The sequence below is a fragment of the Trichechus manatus genome, unplaced genomic scaffold (assembly GCF_000243295.1).
Source record: "Trichechus manatus latirostris isolate Lorelei unplaced genomic scaffold, TriManLat1.0 scaffold00157, whole genome shotgun sequence".
NCBI lineage: Eukaryota > Metazoa > Chordata > Mammalia > Sirenia > Trichechidae > Trichechus > Trichechus manatus.
This window is the reverse complement of record NW_004444093.1, coordinates 6,074,095-6,091,819: the sequence shown is the minus strand read 5'-3', so window position 1 is coordinate 6,091,819 and position 17,725 is coordinate 6,074,095. Positions and strand designations below refer to the sequence as shown.

At 40.1% G+C, this 17,725-nt stretch overlaps 1 protein-coding gene across 3 annotated transcripts in view; it reads left to right on the top strand.

The window, feature by feature from the left end:
• The window catches only part of MAPK1 (mitogen-activated protein kinase 1), a 46,516-nt gene that overhangs the window by 11,921 nt on the left and 16,870 nt on the right, over window positions 1-17,725 (top strand). For all 3 annotated transcript variants that reach the window (XR_002825603.1, XM_004386198.2, XM_023740543.1), the window contains 2 exons: window positions 6,154-6,268; window positions 6,568-6,699. Coding sequence is in view for 2 of the 3 variants with exons in the window: in XM_004386198.2 (XP_004386255.1) it covers window positions 6,154-6,268; window positions 6,568-6,699 (247 nt within the window). In the remaining variant the exon portion in view is untranslated. The remainder of the gene's footprint in view (window positions 1-6,153; window positions 6,269-6,567; window positions 6,700-17,725) is intronic.

The window sequence follows — 17,725 nt, the reverse complement described above, 5'->3', positions numbered from 1 at the left end:
TTCATCCCTGGCTTTGCTGCTGCCAACAGGTGCAGACTGGATTTATGCTAGAGGTTATCCAATAGTGTGTATTTCTGTGAGCGTGGACCAACTATTCTATAAAAGTCAGATTTATCTGGTACTGAAAAATGTCTCTTCAGCAAAATTACAGTGTAATTGATTGTACTAGAACAAAATAGAGGCGTGAAAAGGGTAGGAGCTGCTAAATGTACTTTATAGATTCTTTGGAAATTGTATGCTAGTCCGGCTTCTGAATGAAATGTGTTTTAGAGAGTGTGTTCATATCACACACAAACTATTCTAACAAGCTCTGTGTCTTAGTTATAAGAAATGGTCAAGTAAATTTAGAAAAGCAAAAAAAAAAAAAAAAAAAAATCAAGTATGACTTTTTTGTTAGGTTTATGAGCCAAGTGGCAAAAATTGAGGGCTACTGTGGAGACTGAGAGTCAGTATTTTTAGTATTCATTTGCTTTGGCAAGTAGTATATGAATAACATGTTAGAAGTAGGGAGTTAGAGGGCCTGACCTACTTTCTAGATCAAGAATATGAGATTCTGGAATTCATTTCCATCCCCTATAATGTAACATTAAGATATGTGAGAGAAGCAATAAAAACAGACATTGGCCTCCATGTCTAGGACCCATGGCCCAGGAACAGTCCTGAGAGGCTTCATGGGAATGGAAGGAGCAGGTCTAGTTGGCACCTAGATCTCATCCTCTTCCTCCCTCCTTTATGAGTAGACAACTTTATGTACAGTTGCTTTTGTGAGGAAATGGAAATTGTTTGAAGCAGTTATTCTTGATATCCTACATTTGTTTGATTTAGTTATGAAAGTAAAATTCCATTAAATTCCATTATCAAGAAGGATTTGGTGTAACAGATGTTTCAAAGGAGAAAATGCTTTGTTCTCTTTTGTATTACAAATAATCCCACACAGCAGGTGCTTTCTCTGGAGTGTCCACGTGACAGCCACTCCAGCACAGACCCAGTGCGCATGCACAACCTGTGTGTGGAGGAGAACTTCAGCTCTTAGAGCCTTCTTTCGGACTTGAGGTGTACCGTTGTCTTCCGTCTCAGTCCTCCCAGGGAAAGCAACATGCAGGGTGGGCTCTGGACTCTATACTTGCAAATTTGCTGTAGATAAAACTGAGGGTTAATCCTTTTTTTATTTGCAGCACCTCTAGTCTGAGAATGTGGTTTTCATTTTTTCTTTGCATTAATTTAGAAAATTTTCAACCCTGTAGAAGAATTGAGGGTACAATGTACACCCATATACCCCTTACCTAGATTCACCAGGTATTAACATCTTACCATTTCCCTTACCCTTCTCTCCTTTTCTCCCTGTTTCTACTATCCCCCCCTTTTTTCCTCCCTCCCTCGCCTTCTCTCTCCCTCATTCCTCTCTCATTTCTCTTTCTCTTCTCCCCTCTCTCTCTTCCCTTTTGTCAAACCATCTGACACTTCACCAACATAAACCAGCACTTTACCCCTAGACCCTTCGGACGTATGTCTCCTGAAATAAAAGGAGGGGTGTTCTCTGCCATAGCCACAATACCCTTAGCATACCTGAGACAGTCAGCATTAATTTAGTGATATCATCAGTGTATTTCCCAAATGTTGCCAGTTGTCCCCAAAAAAGTTCTTTACAGCTGTTTTTGTTTTTCCAACCCATGATCTGATCAGGATACATGCATTGCACTCATCTGTTAGGTCCCCTTTGTCACCTCCAATCTAGAGCAGCCCTTCCAGCTGCCTCTTCTACATGGCTTGGGTACTTTGCAGAGTGCAGATCTGTTGTTTTGCAGAATGGTTCACATTCTGGATTCTTCCAGCTGCTTTCTCATGATGAGGTTCAGGTCACACATTTCCACCAAGAATACCACAGATCCTGGAGACCATGGATGTGAATACCCTGTTTTCCAGCAGTCTTTCACCCAGTAGTTCAGACCCATGCCTGTATCAGTTATTATACTGGGAATTGCAAAATGGTACTTTTCTAAATTTCTTATTCCTTTTACATTTATTAGCTGGTGGCATTCTTTTATGAAGAAGAGCTTTCCTTTTCCCTTTTATTCCTTTATCTCTCACCTTTGTTTTTAAAAACACTGTTACGGACTCATAGGTTTTTTTTTTTTTTAAATGTGCTGTCCATTGTCACTATTTTTTATTTTTGTTTTTGGATACAAATGTTGTCCCAGTTTTGGCAAGCTGGTATGTTGTGTGTGTATGTATTCATAACATTTTATTTTGATAGAATATTTAACTTGCAGAGAAGTGGCAGGAAAAGTATAAGGCAGCAGTTCTCAAACCTTCTGCCCTCAAGACCTCTTCAGTCTCTTTTTAAAAAAAAAAACAAAAAACTTATTACAAGTTAACATAAATTAGGTATTTTTCAAATTTTTTTATTTTCCACAAAAACACCACATTTTATTGAGAAAAGTGGTATTGTTTTACATTTTTACTGATCTCTTGCCTAATATAAGCATCTGGATTTTCATGTTTGCTTCTGTATTCAGTCTGTTATGATATTTTGTTATGGTTGAGCTTAATGAAGAACATCTGTCCTCACGCATATAGGTAGTTGGAAAAGAGAGGAGCATTTTAGTAGTCTTCTCAGCTACTTGTGGCTATTCTCCCTTGATACTACACCAAAACTCAACAAGTGGTAGTTTCTAAAGGTTAATTGTTGTGTGGACCCTGCAGCCATATCTGTGAACCTTTTGTACTGTGTTACATTAAAATCCACCTAGCACTCAAACCCAGGCATAATTTTGTAACATGAAGCACTAGTCATTTGGAAAATACTGGTTCCCTGAGTAATGCAGATCTTCCAAACGTTGTCACATTCTTTTACAGTATCATCACACATCATGTAGCTTCGGGAAAAATCCCTGGTACTCTTGACAAAATGAGTGAAGAAGGTAAACATCATCTTAGATTATGGAAGATGCCTAACGATCTCTAGACCACCCTTGGAAAACTGCTGGGCAGAACTCCTGTGTAACCTTTACCCCTTAGAAGAGTGGTTCGATATTCTCAGGAGACATTTGACAATGTCTGGAGACATTTTTGGTTGGCACAACAAATCCCGCAGTATGCAGGATAGCAGCCCCCACCACAAAGACTTTCCTGGCCCAAAATATCAGTAGTGCTGAGGTTGAAAAACTCTGCCCGAGAACAAGGACATTCTCTAACATGACCCTAGTACAGCTATGCAGAGCAGGAAATTTAACACTGATCCACTATCTAATGCATAGTTCATGTTCAAATTTTGGAGATTATCTCAATAACCTTTATAGCTTTTCTCACCCCAGTTTACGATCACACATTGCATTTAATGTCATGTTTCTTTAGCCTTGAGTGGTGCAAAAGGTTTGTCCGCTAACCTACTAACCTAAAGGTTGGTAGTTCGAGCCCATCTCACAGCGCCTCAGAAAAAAGACCTGGCAATCTGTTTCCATAAAGGTTATAGCCAAGAAGACCCTATGGAGCAGTTCTACTCTGTAACACACAGGGTCTCCATGAGTCAGAATTAACTCAACAGGAACAACTTTGCTTTGCTTTGGTTTTGGATTTTTAATCTGGAATAATTCCTCAGTTTTTCTTGACCTTGACATTTTCGAAGTGCCGATTGCCATCGAATCAATTCTGACTCTTAGCGACCCTATAGGACGGATTAGAACTACCCCATAGGGTTGTCAAGGCTGTAATCTTTACGGAAGCAGACTGGCACATCTTTTGAAGAGTACAGGTCAGCTTTTATAGAACGTCCCTCAACTCTGTGTCATGCATTTTTGGCACGAATACCACGGAAACAGTGTTCTTCCCCAAGCATTATTTCAGAAGATACATCTTACATCTGGTTTCTGCCAATGTTGGTAATGTTCATGTTGATCTTTTGGGGAAGGTGGTGTCCCCCAGGTCTCCGCCATAAGGTTACCATTTCACTCTTTGTCATTAACAGTGATTTGTGGGGAAATACTTTTGATACTATGTAAATATCCTCTCTATCAAATGTTCACCCATTACTTTTACCGTCCATTGATGATTTTATAACTCTGTCATTCCTCCTGTATTTTATTTCTCTCCACCTATTTATTCATGATTATTTTATTCAATGGGTTTTACCATTCCTACCATATATATTTTGATGCTCAAATTGTCCCAGTTTTGGCCAGTGGGAGCCCCTTCTGACATGTCTCCATTAATGTTGGGCGCATCCTTTCTTCTGGCAGGAGATGCTCCCAAGCTCACCTGGGGCCTTCTGTGTCACAGACCTGGAGCAGTCATTTCTCCAAGGAGCCCTGGTTCCTTTGAATTATTTCTTTTTTACGTGTTGTAAATTTTCTCCTTTATTTAGCTTTCACCAAAAGAAAAGATATTTTGGATTTCAAGAATTTAGAAGGAATTATTTTAAAACGCAGCCCTATTTTACCATAAGTGTAGATATGATTATTACTTCTTAGCTTATTTTATTTCCCAGAAAAATTTCACTGTATTTCCCTAAACTTTAAAATACTACCCTAAATGGCATAAAAAAAAATTTTCCCCAGCTAGTCTCCACGTTGTTTCTTCCATTTACCACTACACCTAGCGTTTGCCATAAACTTCAACTTTACATTCCTTTGAGAAATACCTTTTTTGCACTATTGTGTGATTTAGATAATTATTCCCTACCTTTTAGCAGAATTCCTTTAAAATAAAAATTGTACCTGAAAAATGAGTAGAAAAAGGAGATGAGAATATTGAAAATAAGGATTGTTAAAATATTATGGAGCCAACAGACACTGTCTTTTTTTCAGAAATTCAGGCTTTCAACTTTTTAGAAGTGATTTGCAAAATAGATAAAGGTTTTCTAGAATAGGAGTGCCCCTTCTTTTGAGTTGATTTCCAGATTTTCAAAATAAGTAAATGGGCCACAAATTCCCTAAAGCAATGGGCGTTTGTACAAATGGCTTTGGGGCAGTGTCTCACCTCCTCTAACTTCACAAGGGGGAAGGAGAATCAAGATCAACAGCTCAAGGCTGGTTCATATGAGCTGGAGGTCAGACATGCCTCCTCTCTCCACCATCTTTTAACAATTCTGACACCAACAGTCCCTCCCACAGCACTCTGCTTCTCTGCTGGGTTCCATTATTCATTGCAGTGGCCACACAGAACTCACAGACAATACTCACGATTATGGGGTTTATTAGGGAAGTAACAGGTTACAGCTTAGGTTCAGGAATGCACAGGATATACTTCTTCCATCAGGACAGCCTCTTCCCAGCTGTGCTTGCAGGCACACCTTTCTGGCCCTCAGCCTCTGCCCTGTTGGAGCAAGTGTTCCAAAGCTCTTTTAGCTCTTCCAGTAAGGGCCCAGAGGCACTCTACTCCGCCAGCAAGCTTCCTGCCCAAAGACACTCAGCTCTCCTGTTGCATGGTGCAGGAAGTCCATCATGCTATCTCCTGCCGTCATTTCTCTGCCACTGATTCTTGAGCTTGCTCTTTGTCTGTCTCCTCGTTCCTGGAACTTCTCAGTCATTTCTCTGCCACCGCTTCTGTCTCTCTCTGTCTCCTGGTTCCAGGAGCTTCTCAGTGCAGAGATCCTGGGTCCAAAGGATGTGCTCTCCACTCCTGGCTGTTCTTCTTTGGTAGTGATGGGATCCTCTCTCTACATCCTCTGGGATGGCTCACCTCAAGCCCAACAGTATGGCAGAATTGACCAATCCCTTTGATGGGCCGCAATTACCCTATCTGCACAGTCCCACCCAGTCACTTGGGTTTGAGTTAGAAGACCATGGCGAGAAACGCCACTCAAAAGCAATCCATTGCACCACAGTGTTACTACATTTTCTTTTTCCATCTCCACTTTATAAAGATTCTAGTTCTTCCTCCCAAATGACTTGAAAAAAGGAATGGTGTATGCCTTAGAAATTCTACTTTAATAATAAGATAATCTACTTTGAAGGAAGAAATAAAATCAAGTAATCTTGGTTGTTCAGTATCTTATAAGAAGGCCATATTATTATTTATCCTTGATATCTTTGTGTATTTCTGAATTATGGAGCCAAAGGAAAAGCTCAAATTCTTATAAGCTCTGTACCTGTCATCTAGGAAAATCTCACTGCGTCATGTAACGCAGATGTCATTCATGGCCTTTTCTCCCTGCAGGGCTACACTAAGTCCATTGATATCTGGTCTGTTGGCTGCATTCTGGCAGAGATGCTCTCCAACAGGCCCATCTTCCCCGGAAAGCACTATCTTGACCAGCTGAACCACATTCTAGGTAAGGTTCCCAGCCATTGGGGCTGATGTGTTGAGTTCACCTGCTCACAGCTTCCGTCAGAGTCACCTTGTTAAATTAACAAGAGCTCTTAACAACCTTTAACCTAGGATAGGCATGAATGTTTAACCCTCCTCGATGTAAAAGTGTTAAGGACTCTTTAAAAGCTTGTTAAAAAAGGGTAAGCATTGGGAGGTGGTAAGGAGACATTAATTGCCTGGGTTCATTCTGTCCACCGCTGATGGTGTGTAGTAGGTTTACCTTGGTCTTGATACTTAACAGCTAATTATTTTATCTGACAGGTATTCTTGGATCCCCATCACAAGAAGACCTGAATTGTATAATAAATTTAAAAGCTAGAAACTATTTGCTTTCTCTTCCACACAAAAATAAGGTGCCATGGAACAGGCTGTTCCCAAATGCTGATTCCAAAGGTAAGTATTATTTCACTGAATATTCTTTTTAGGCTTAACTTTTTGTTTGTTTTATTTGTTAAATTGTGAGGTGACTAGCCTGAAAAGTTAGTCTGTAGCTCTTTCATTATTGATTGGACAATGCCTTCTTTAGTGCTCAATTGCTTCTTTCCTTTTCTTACTTGGGAGCAGTGGCAGTAGGGTAACAGAGATGTCTGCAAGTGACTGTCTAGTTTTCCACCTTTTGCTTTCTTTGCTACTCTGTAACTTGGATTAAGTTCACACTTGTAAGGTGTGAAATTCTAGAAGCCTACAAAACAGAAATTACACCTTTTTTTATCTTGTCATTTGATTATTTTTAAAGTCAGGTTTATTGAACGATGACTTACATACAGTAAAATATACCTTCTTTAGGTGTGCAGGTCTGTGAGTTTGACAAATGTATATAAATGTGTAACCACTACCATAATCAAGATATAGAATCTTTCTGCCATTCCAAAAAGTTCCTTCCCCCAGTCTCGGCAATCACTGATCTGATTTGATTTCTGTCCCTATGGTTTCTCCTTCTGAATAGCTTGTGAGTGAAATCACATTGTACATAGCCTTTTGAGTCTGGTTTCTTTCACTCAGCAAAATGCATATGAGATCCATCCATGTTGTTGCGTCTATCCTTCTCTTTAACAAATGGTATGGGGATGATTGGCATTCATATGCAGAAAATGAACCTTGACCATACCCCACACCTTATACAAAAATTAACTCCAAATGGAACATAGACCTGAATATAAAGCCAAAAACTATTAAAACTTCAAGACGAAAACAGGAGAGAATGTTCATAACATTAGATAGGGAAAAATTTCTTAGTTGAACAACACCAAAAGCATATAATGCATAAAAGAAAAACGTGATAGAGTGGATTTTTAAAGTTAACTTTGTTTAATAATTATATTAACCTTTATTTCTGTTTAACATGTATCAAATATATTAGCTGTTTTTTAAAACTTTATATTATGATAAAACTGGTAGGCCGTATATTGGCCCTTTCCAAACATGTCCACATCCTAATCCCCGGAACATGCAGACATCTTAGGTTACATGGTGAAGGGGAATTAGAGCTGCTAATGAGCTTATTTTAAAATACACTGACTCCTTACAGGGAAAGTCAGCACAGCTGGACTAAACCAAAGCTAAGACGTTTCCTGAATACAATCAAACATTTTGAGGGACATAGTAGCAGGGGTAGGGGTCTAGGGACCATGCTTTCAGGGGACGTCTAGGTCAATTGGCATAAAGCTTATGAAGAAAATGTTCTGCATCCTTCTTTGGTGAGTGGTGTCTGGGGTCTTAAAAGCTTGCAAGCGGCCGTCTAAGATGCATCAATTGGTCCCAACTACCTGGAGTAAAGGAGAATGACACAAGGAAAGTATTAGCCTAAGAGACAGAAAGGGCCACATAAACCAGAGACTTCATCATCCTGAGACCGGAAAAACTAGATGGTGCCCAGCTACCACCAATGATGGCTCTGACAGGGAACACAGCAGAGAGTCCCTGGTGGAGCAGGAGAAAGGTGGGGTGCAGAACTCAAATTCTAGTAAGAAGACAGACTTAATGGTCTGACTGAGACTGGAGGATCCCCAGAAAGCATGGCCACTGGATTCTCTATCAGCCCAGAACTAGAACAATTTCTGAGGCCAGTTCTTCAGACAGGGATTGGGCTGGACTGTGGGACATAAAGTGATACTCATGAGGAGTATGCCTCTTAGCTCAAGTAGATACAAGAGACTAAACGGTCAGCTTCTGTCCAGAGTTGAGATGGGAAGGCAAAGAGGGTTAGGAGCTGGTTAAATGAACATGGGGAATCAAGGGAGGAAAGGAGGAGTGTGCTGTCGCAGTATGGGGAGAGCAGTTAGGGTCACATAACAATGTATGTATAAATTTTTGTATGGGAGACTAACCTGAAATGTAAACTTCAACAATAAAAAAAAAAAACTCCTCACTTATTATCTTGTTATCCAACATTTTGCATGCTACAATAGTAAAAAATCTACTGTCTGACTATTTTGCATACTAACAATGTGTCCGGCAGTAACAAACACCAGGGTGCAAGGCGAGAGGATCGTTGGCTGGGGTAGTTAAGGTTATGTGTCCACTTGGCTGGGCCATGATTCTCAGCGGTTTGCAAGTTATATAATGATGTAATTTGGCCATTATGTAATGATGTAGTCATCCTCCATTTTGTGATCTGATGTGAGCAGGCAATCAGTTGAAAAGGGAGTTTCCTTGGGGGTGTGGCTTGCATCCAATATAAATGGATGTTCCAAGAAGGCTCACTCTCGCTCTGGATCCTACATCAACCAGCTATATAGCCTTACGGACAGTTCTGACAATGGAGAAGAACTATCATTTGAAGGTTTTATATCTAATTAATTTTGTTGTCCTGTACTGTATTATTGTAAAATATGATTTTGTACTATATTTTATTTATATTTTTGTACACAGTGAAGCAACATGTAATACACTGAGTTTCCACTGAACCTTGAATTGTCTATTAAGCTTAAGTTAAGAATCAGTAAGGAATCATAAGATTAAAACGATTTCATTCATTTCAGATCATCTCTTGCACATTGAATATGGTAGGCTAAAATAAACTCTGAAACACAGTCTTGGTTAGGCCTTGTTGTTATTAGGTGCCGTTGAGTCTGTTCAACTCATCACAACCTTGTAGGACAGAGTAGAACAGTCCCATAAGGTTTCCAGGGAACTGCTGGTGGATTTGAACTGCCATCCTTTTGGTTAGCAGCTGATCTGTTAACTACTGCACCACCACGGCTCCGGGCTACCCTCATTTTTGTATAATGCTGATTTTCACATAACGACCTGGTCTTTGTAACCTAACCAAGTTGATAAGTGAGGAGTGAGTGTAGAATATTATCCTGGATTAGGAGGTGGGCCCAAAGTAATCTCCTTAAAAGGAGAAGAGAGAATTGGAGCAGGGTGCTTGCCAGCACCTTGGTGCTTGTCGTTCCATATCTTGTTCAATGCATACCTACAGACAAATGTGTATTTTTACCTGAAGTTTACTTTTTAACAATAATTGTTATAAAAGTTAATATTTTTTGGTAAACATTTAAAAATAGGAATATTTAAGAAGTTATAATTATCCTTGAAAAGTCACTGTTAACAGAATAGTGTCTTAAATACCTTCCTTGCCGGTATACATAGATCTGGCTTATTTTTTTCTAACTTTAATAACTGTCTTAGATGTTAAATTTGTCTTATGTATTGCTCTGAGTCAAGGTGTAGAAGCATTTGATTGTTTAGAATTGAGTTTCTTTTGAATGTAGGAGGAACTGTCTTTTAAAATCTGTGATAAAGGTAGTATATTATTGTATATAGTTTGGAAGTATAGAAAGAATAGGTAAGAGCATAAGAAATACTCTTAATTACCAGAATTCCAGAATAACAACCTTTAACATTTTGCTGTACCAGTGTGTGCACAACTTTTGCCTACCTAGTTGTAATTTTGTAATTATATAATCTATTCTCATTGTAGAATTTTTTACTTAGAACTTCACATGCATGGCACATACTACTGATTAGATTGACTTATATACTATATTTCCCTAAGCATATTCACTAAATCTCATTTCCTAAGTTCCCTTTTTAAAGAGGTGTATATGTAACAAGGAGCCCTGGAGGTGCAGTGGTTAAGAGCTGGGCTGCTAACCAAACGGTTGGTAGTTCAAATCCACCAGCTGCTCTTTAGAAACCCTATGGGACCGTTCTACTCCATCCTATAGGGTCGCTATGAGTCAGAATCAACTCGATGACAGCGGGTTTGGTTTGGTTTAGTTTTGTACGTAACAAAGTTGCGTAGTTAAGACTTCATGGTAAATAGACCTATTCTCAGGCTTCCATCTTCTGTTTGTTTCCCTACTCTCTTCTGTCTGTAGTTGGTCGAGGTTTGTATCAAATCACCTCTAAGTTTTTTGTAGGTTATTTTCCTGAGGTTAAGGTTATGAACTTAAAGGTTGGTTCATTCAGATAATAATTAATATCACTTAAATGCAGGAAGTTAATTTTTTCTAAATAAGTTTTAGTGTACTTATTAAGGGTACAAAGAACATTTCTGCTTTTACTAAAAAATTGCAAATAATGATATTGTCACATGTGACTAATGTGACTTGAATATGCTTCATTAGGTTGGAGCACACTGATTATTCTTCATTGTGTTCAAGGGTGGATTGTAGATTGTTTATTTCATAAATACTTGGTTTTAATGGCTGCCATTGTTGAAAACAACCTCTCTTGAAGATGAATAGATCCAACAGCTGCACTTACTAAATCACAATGCTCTTTTTTTTTACTTCCATCTACCAATAACACTAAGATTTTTTGATGAGATTTGGCAAGGTCATTCCCTTTTTTCTTGATGTCACACAGTTGTTCTTATAGAACAACTAGAAGGTGTTGTGCTTAAAATTTTTTTTAATGTGTCCAAGACCCACTAAAACTTTGATGAAACATTTTTGAACAGCTAGAAACTTCTGTTTCCAAGTTTTAGAGGAGGTAGAGAGAGTTTCATAGGTTATACAGTTCTGGCAACGAAGTCCTGTAATGATGGAAACTTTTCCAAATATCCATTTTCAAAGTGTTCTCCCCAAGACTGCTTTCTTTCAAAAACCACTTACTTTCCCACTTGGTGTTCAAATGGCTTTTCTCTGACGGTCAGACTTGTGAAGGCTGCAGAGAGCCTGCAGGAGGAGGAGGTGCTGCCATCTCCCTGCAGCTGTCTGTCCACTGGTGTTCTTATTTTTAGTTTTATCTTCAATCTCTGGTGTTTGCAGGACTTTTTTTTTTTTGCATTCTTTTTATTGAGGTAAAATATATATAACAAAAATTTTGCCATTTAACTGTTTTTAAGTGTACAGTTCAGTGACATTAATTTTGTTCACCGTGTTGTGCTACCATCACTACTATCCATTTCTGAAAGTTTTTCATCATTCTAAACAGAAACTCATTGCCTATTAAGCAATAATTCCCATTTCTCCCTTCCCCAGTCCCTGGTACCACTAATAAACGTTTATCTCTATGCATTTGCCTGTTTTAGATATTTTAAATAAGTAGAATCATACAGTGTTTGTCCTTTCATGACTGACTTATTTCAGCATGATGTTTTCAAAGTTCATCCATGTCATAACAGGTATCAGGACTTTGTTTCTCTTTATGACTGAATTATATTCTGTTGAATGTACATACCACATTTTGTTTATCCATTCATCTGTTGTTGGATACGTGTGTTGTTTCCAGGAAGTTAATTTTGAAATGTAGGTACTGGGTGAATGTAATGAAGAAGGGAGAAAGGACTAGAAATAGAATAAGGAAAATGGAGAAATGAGAGTTGGCTGTGCTGGGGTGAGTGGTAGTAGAGCATCATGTGTTAGGAGCAGCCGGATCTCCTGGGTTCAGTCGACAGCCCAGCCACTTACTAGCTGTGACCTTGGACTAACTACTTAAGCTTTCTGGGCCTCAGTTTCCTCATTCCATAGTGCCTGTGTCACAGCATTTGAATACTATATCACTGTCTTTTGTAGTTCTAGATTTTGAGATCTCAAACTTTTTCATTTATATGTCTTGGAGATCTTTCCATATCTGCAGGTGTTAGGAGTAGCTATGTAGTGTTACCTCGTAGAAGTGACCTATAAGCATGTTTAACCAGTTTCATATTGGACGCTTAGATTCATATCAGTTATCTGTTGCTGCATAACAAACTGCTCCAAAACTCAGTGGCTTAAAGCAACCACCATGTGTTTCTTCATGAGTCGATTGGGCTGGGTGCAGTTGGGTGTGGATCTGCTGGCCCTGCCTGGGACTAGCCATGCTCTGCAGTCTTGGTGGCTTGCCCTGAGTTTGAGTGGTCCGAGGTGGCCTCACCACTTCTTATAGTTGGTTCTCCTCCGTGCAGTTGGCTGCCGTCCTACAGTGGGCAGGACTGGAGGACACATTCCAAAAGCACGAGAGCAGAAGCTGCAAGACCTCTAAGGCCAGGTCTCAGAATAACAGCACTCTGCCAGCTTCTCTTGGCCAAAACAAATCAGAATCAGCCCAGATTCAAGGGGTGGGAAATAAGTCTACCTGTTGTTAGGAGGCATTGCAGAGAATTTGTGGCCATGCTTAATCTGCCTCCAGTTTCTAGTTTTTTACTCTAACATACATACATTCACTCATTTATTAAATAGATTGAGCATCTGTTCTGTACCATTAAGCGTTCTAAGGCCCTGGTCATAGAACAGCAATAAGACAGATTAAGAACCTGCCTGCGTGGAGCTGTGATAGTCTAGATTTGTATGAAAATGCCATGAGGAAATGAATGGAACACTGCAGAGAGCTCAAGAGCTTAAAACTTCCCAAGCTAAAACACTGGAGCTTTTAAATCTGATTAATGATAGTTCACAGAGAAGGAAATATTAATGTCTCTTAAACATAGGAAGAGGTATTTGTATTTACTCATTATACGAGATAAGGAAAGTTGGAAGGTCAGTAATTCCTTTATTTTTCTTTTCTCCACGTATCAAGAGTAGCAGGCATCAAAAGATTTGGTAACCCGCTGTGTAGGCAAGGCTCTGGAGAAACAGGCTGTGTGTGGAGATGACTGGTGGCATGTAGACCAATCACGTCTCTGTGGAGGGCAGTTTGGCAAGTCTGTCACATGTCTTTTGTTCCAGTAATTTTGCATATTGAACTTTTTGGTTTGCCAACCAAATGGTGATGGGAATGGCATTTTAATTTGTTTTTCTTTAATTAAGAGTAAGGTTGAACATTTTTTTCACGTTTGTTGGAAATCGCTGATTACTGACCCCCTTGAACCAGTAGTGTTGTCGATTTTTTCTTCAGTAGACTCTTGCTTAGAATTTTCTCCAGAAGGACTCTAGTGAGGGGGAAGGAATGATTATTACTCAGCAGATGGTGCTGAGATAGTTGAAAAGCTGTTTGGAAGAAAACCAGTTTAGATCATTACTCATACATCAAAACGACTTTCAAAAGAATTGATGATTAAATACTTTTTAAAAAACTATACCATTAAAAACTAGCAATATTTAGAGTATTCAGTATTTTTCTCATTTCTGCATGGAGAAAAACTGTCTTCCTAAGCTTTAAAAACAGACCAACCAAGAAAACAAACACGAAGGAATGATAGTAGATTTGACCACATAAAAGGTCAAAACTTAGAAAAAGAGTAGATCAGAAGTTGGCATAGGTATAAGATACTCCAAATTGAATGGCATTGAAAGAATCCATGTCCTCACTGTCAATACGAAGACAGCACAGCATGGCAGTTTAAGCTTATGTGCGCTGGGACTGGCTTCCTGAGGTCAACCCTGCTCCACCATTTGGTGTCTTTACTTTGGACAAGTTATTTCAACTCTCTGTTTCACGATTTCCTCATCTCAAAATTGAAACAAATTGTAGTTCCCACCTCTAGGATAATCAGAAGGGTTAAGTGAATTATTATTAGCTACTAATGTTATGCTCAGGAGTCCCTTGGGGCCACAAATGATTAAGTACTCAACTACTAACTAAAAGGTTGGCAGTTTGAACCCACCCAGAGGCACTTTGGAAGAAAGACCTGGCAATCTGTTTCTGAAAGATCACAACCTCGAAAATCCTTGGAGCACAGTTCTACTCTGCACGCATGGGGTCGCCTTGATTTGGAGTTGACTCAGCAGCAGCTGGTTTGGTTTTTGGTTTTTCAGTGTTATGCTTATCATTATTATTAATGTATGAAAGGATAGAAAGAAGTCTTAAGGCCTCAATAAATGAACAAAGGACAAGAACATAATTTACAGGAGAAATACTAAGGTGAGAACTCTAGGAGGAGCAGTTTCAGAGATAGTGATTGAGAATTTGGTCTTGGTCATGTTAAATTTAAGACATCTGTTAGGCATTAAAAACAAATGTTAATCAAATGGTTGAGTAAATTATGATACATCCACTTAAAGGAATATTTTGTTGTTAGGTGCTATCGAGTTGATTTCGACTCATAGTGACCCCATGTAACAGAGTAGAACTGCCCCATAGGGTTTTATTGGCTGTAATCTTTACAGAAGCAGATCTCTAGGTCTTTCTCCTTCAGAGCCACTCGGTAGGTTTGAACCGCCAGCCTTTCGGTTAGCAGCCAAGTGCTTAACTAATTTGCACCACCAGGGCTCCTTTAAAGGAATATTATAAAGCTTCTAAAAGGTGTGGTGAAACTCGTGTGAAATTGTTCACTACAGATTAGTAAGTAAGCACAAGTAAGCCCATGCTTACCTTACTTATTGGGTAATCCCCTCCTGTTAACCAATGAAAACCTTACGGATCACCTTGTCCAACTTGTTTGCTTGGGACACGTTATCAAGAGGGATCTATCACTAGAGGGGACATTGTGTTTGGTGAAGTAGAGGGAGACACAGTAAGATGAGTTGACACTATGGACTTCAGCATACCAATGAATTAGAGGATAATTCAGGACCAAGTATGTCTCATACCGTTATACATAAATCGTCATGAGTCATAGTTGATACTCAACAGCAGCTATCCTATTACCTACAGAGAGTTTTATTTAATGAATCTGACACTTGGGTGAGAATTTTAGGCTAAAGATAGATCTGGAGTTATTTAATACGTGGCATTTGAAATCATGCAAAAAGTTGAGAAGGTAGGACAGTGAGATATGTAAGAAACTGGAGAACACGAACCTTCAATCAGCTGTGGGATAGGAAGAGGAACCCCTGAAGAAGAATGGACAGAAAAGAGGCAGCATCATGGGATTTCTCAGTAGTGGAAGATGGCACTGTAAGAAAGTGGGCACGTTCACATGTCCGTGTAGCAGAGAGGTCTAGGTTTCTCCATTAACAGGTTGTTGGTGACCACATGAGAATATCTGAGACAGTAAATATGAGTGGAAAGTTTCAAATGAAAAGTGGAGACAGAAATGACTGGTCCAGATGAGGGCAAAGGGTTTGTGGTCAGGCCCCAAATTGGGGAGGATTAACTCTGAGCAGGAAAAGGGCCTCCTCTTTCTTGGAAAATGTAGGTGAGGGCAGAAGTGGATCTGGTGGGTGGGATGTCTAGGAAGATCACAGTGGTCGTCTCGATCTTCTCAGCACCCTCAGTAAGATCTGTTGAGAGTAATGGGCTGTTTGGCAGGAAGGACATGATTCAAGTGGTGAGAGCTGGGAAGATCTGAGAGGGAATAGAGCGTGTCCTTGATGAAGCAGTAAAAGTTACTTGTTTCATTAAGTCCCAGCCTTGAGTATGCATCTTTTTAATGTTCTGTGTGACAGAATGGCAAGCACACAGAATATTCAGCTGCATCCTGAGTGCAGTGGTTTTCTCAAAGAAAAGCACTTGTGCAGTGGTCTGAGTTGTGAGCTGAATTGCACTCCTTTTTGTCATCGATCCTCAGTTATTAAGAACATTGAGGGGTCCTGAGATGGAAAAGTTAGAAGTTTGTGGCTGCTGTCGCAGTGGCACAGCTTTTACACCGGGTAGGGGAGCATGGGCAGGCCCTCTCTGGCTGCTCAGCCACTGGAGTTGAGAATGGAAGTGACAGGCTGTACACTGCTCAGAGTTTTGCTGGACGGGCATGATGGACCCAGACAGTACTGTGGAAGCCAGTGAGATGGACAAGGACAGGAAGGAACCATCGACTACAGGACTATGTCAGGGTCAGATTGCTAAGGTCTTTGAAGTTACAGAGAGGAGTGGGATCCTGGGGGAGCCAGAGAGAATCAGAGATTGTGGCCACATGTCATCTCTGACTCCCAGCCTCATTGGGAAAAGAAAACTTGGCCTCCAGGTGAGCTCATTGCATAAGCTCTATATAGTCCTGCGCCTCATGCCATCTGGGTGGTGACGCTGATCACTCTGGGGATGGGGAGAGGGATCAGCTCCCTCCAGCTGCTTTTCTTCTCCCCTTTTCTCCTGCTGGAGCTGTGAGTAATGCAGAAATAGCACTTGCAGGAAAGGAGGCTGAAGAATCACTTATTTTTCTAGGAGCAAAGGAAAAGCTGTCTTCTTTTGAAATTTTTGACTTTTGGTTTAAAGGCCTAAAATTTAAGGAACTAACAGATCTGTTCTAGAAATGCTTAAGCTGGAAAACGTCCAGTTGCCTTGATGTACTTCCCTACTTAATACCAACAAGATTCCGGTGGAAGTACCACCCCCACCCCCATGGGTTAGAAATAATGCTACTAGAAGCTGACCGTGGCCAGGTCTTCCTGGGCTTTTTCTGGCGCAGGTGCTGTCTGACCGGACAAAAGGTCAAGTGACCTTTAATCTCCTCTCAATAAGTCCTTGAGAAAATATCGGTGGGCTCATTTTTGGGGAGGGTGGTTGGGGCTAGGGAATGAGGTAGGCTTTATTACCTGTGTTATAATAACAGAAATCTAAAGTTCAGTAAGGGATAGGTCACGTATTCACACATTTACCATGTATTCTGTAAAGCTGGCATGTGAGTTGGAGATCTTGGGTTCTTGACCACATGTCACTGTCCTAGCCCGTGAGAGGGCCTCTTCCTACCCCACCCTGTGTCCTGGCTGCAGACTGAGCACCCCCTCTGCTGCCCACACTCTGCTTCAGGACCCCTGGATTCCTCAGAGTCTGCTCTGCTCTGAGAAGTCTGAAGTTCTTGCCTGTAAATCCAAATGTCATTGTTTTGTAATTTCTTAAGTACACTAGTGAATGTGTGTTGAAAAGATTATAGATGGAAGCAAAAATAAATTTGAAAATATAGTTCTTAGTTATTGAAATTCGTTATGTGTTAAGTTTTCCATGGATTAGCTTTTTTTTGTTGTTCTTAACTGCTATTTTTTACACTTTGCTTGTGGACGTGGGAAAGGTTCCCTGTCATGTGGAATTTCTCATCATGTCCACCATGTGGTTTCCCACATTTGTGATCTATTGTCTTGATCAGGGTTTGGCCCAGTGGTGACATGCAGCAAGGGAAATTCCTAGTAGGGTCCAGAGCTGAGGATGAGAGCAGGTGTGCACATGCGCGTGCACA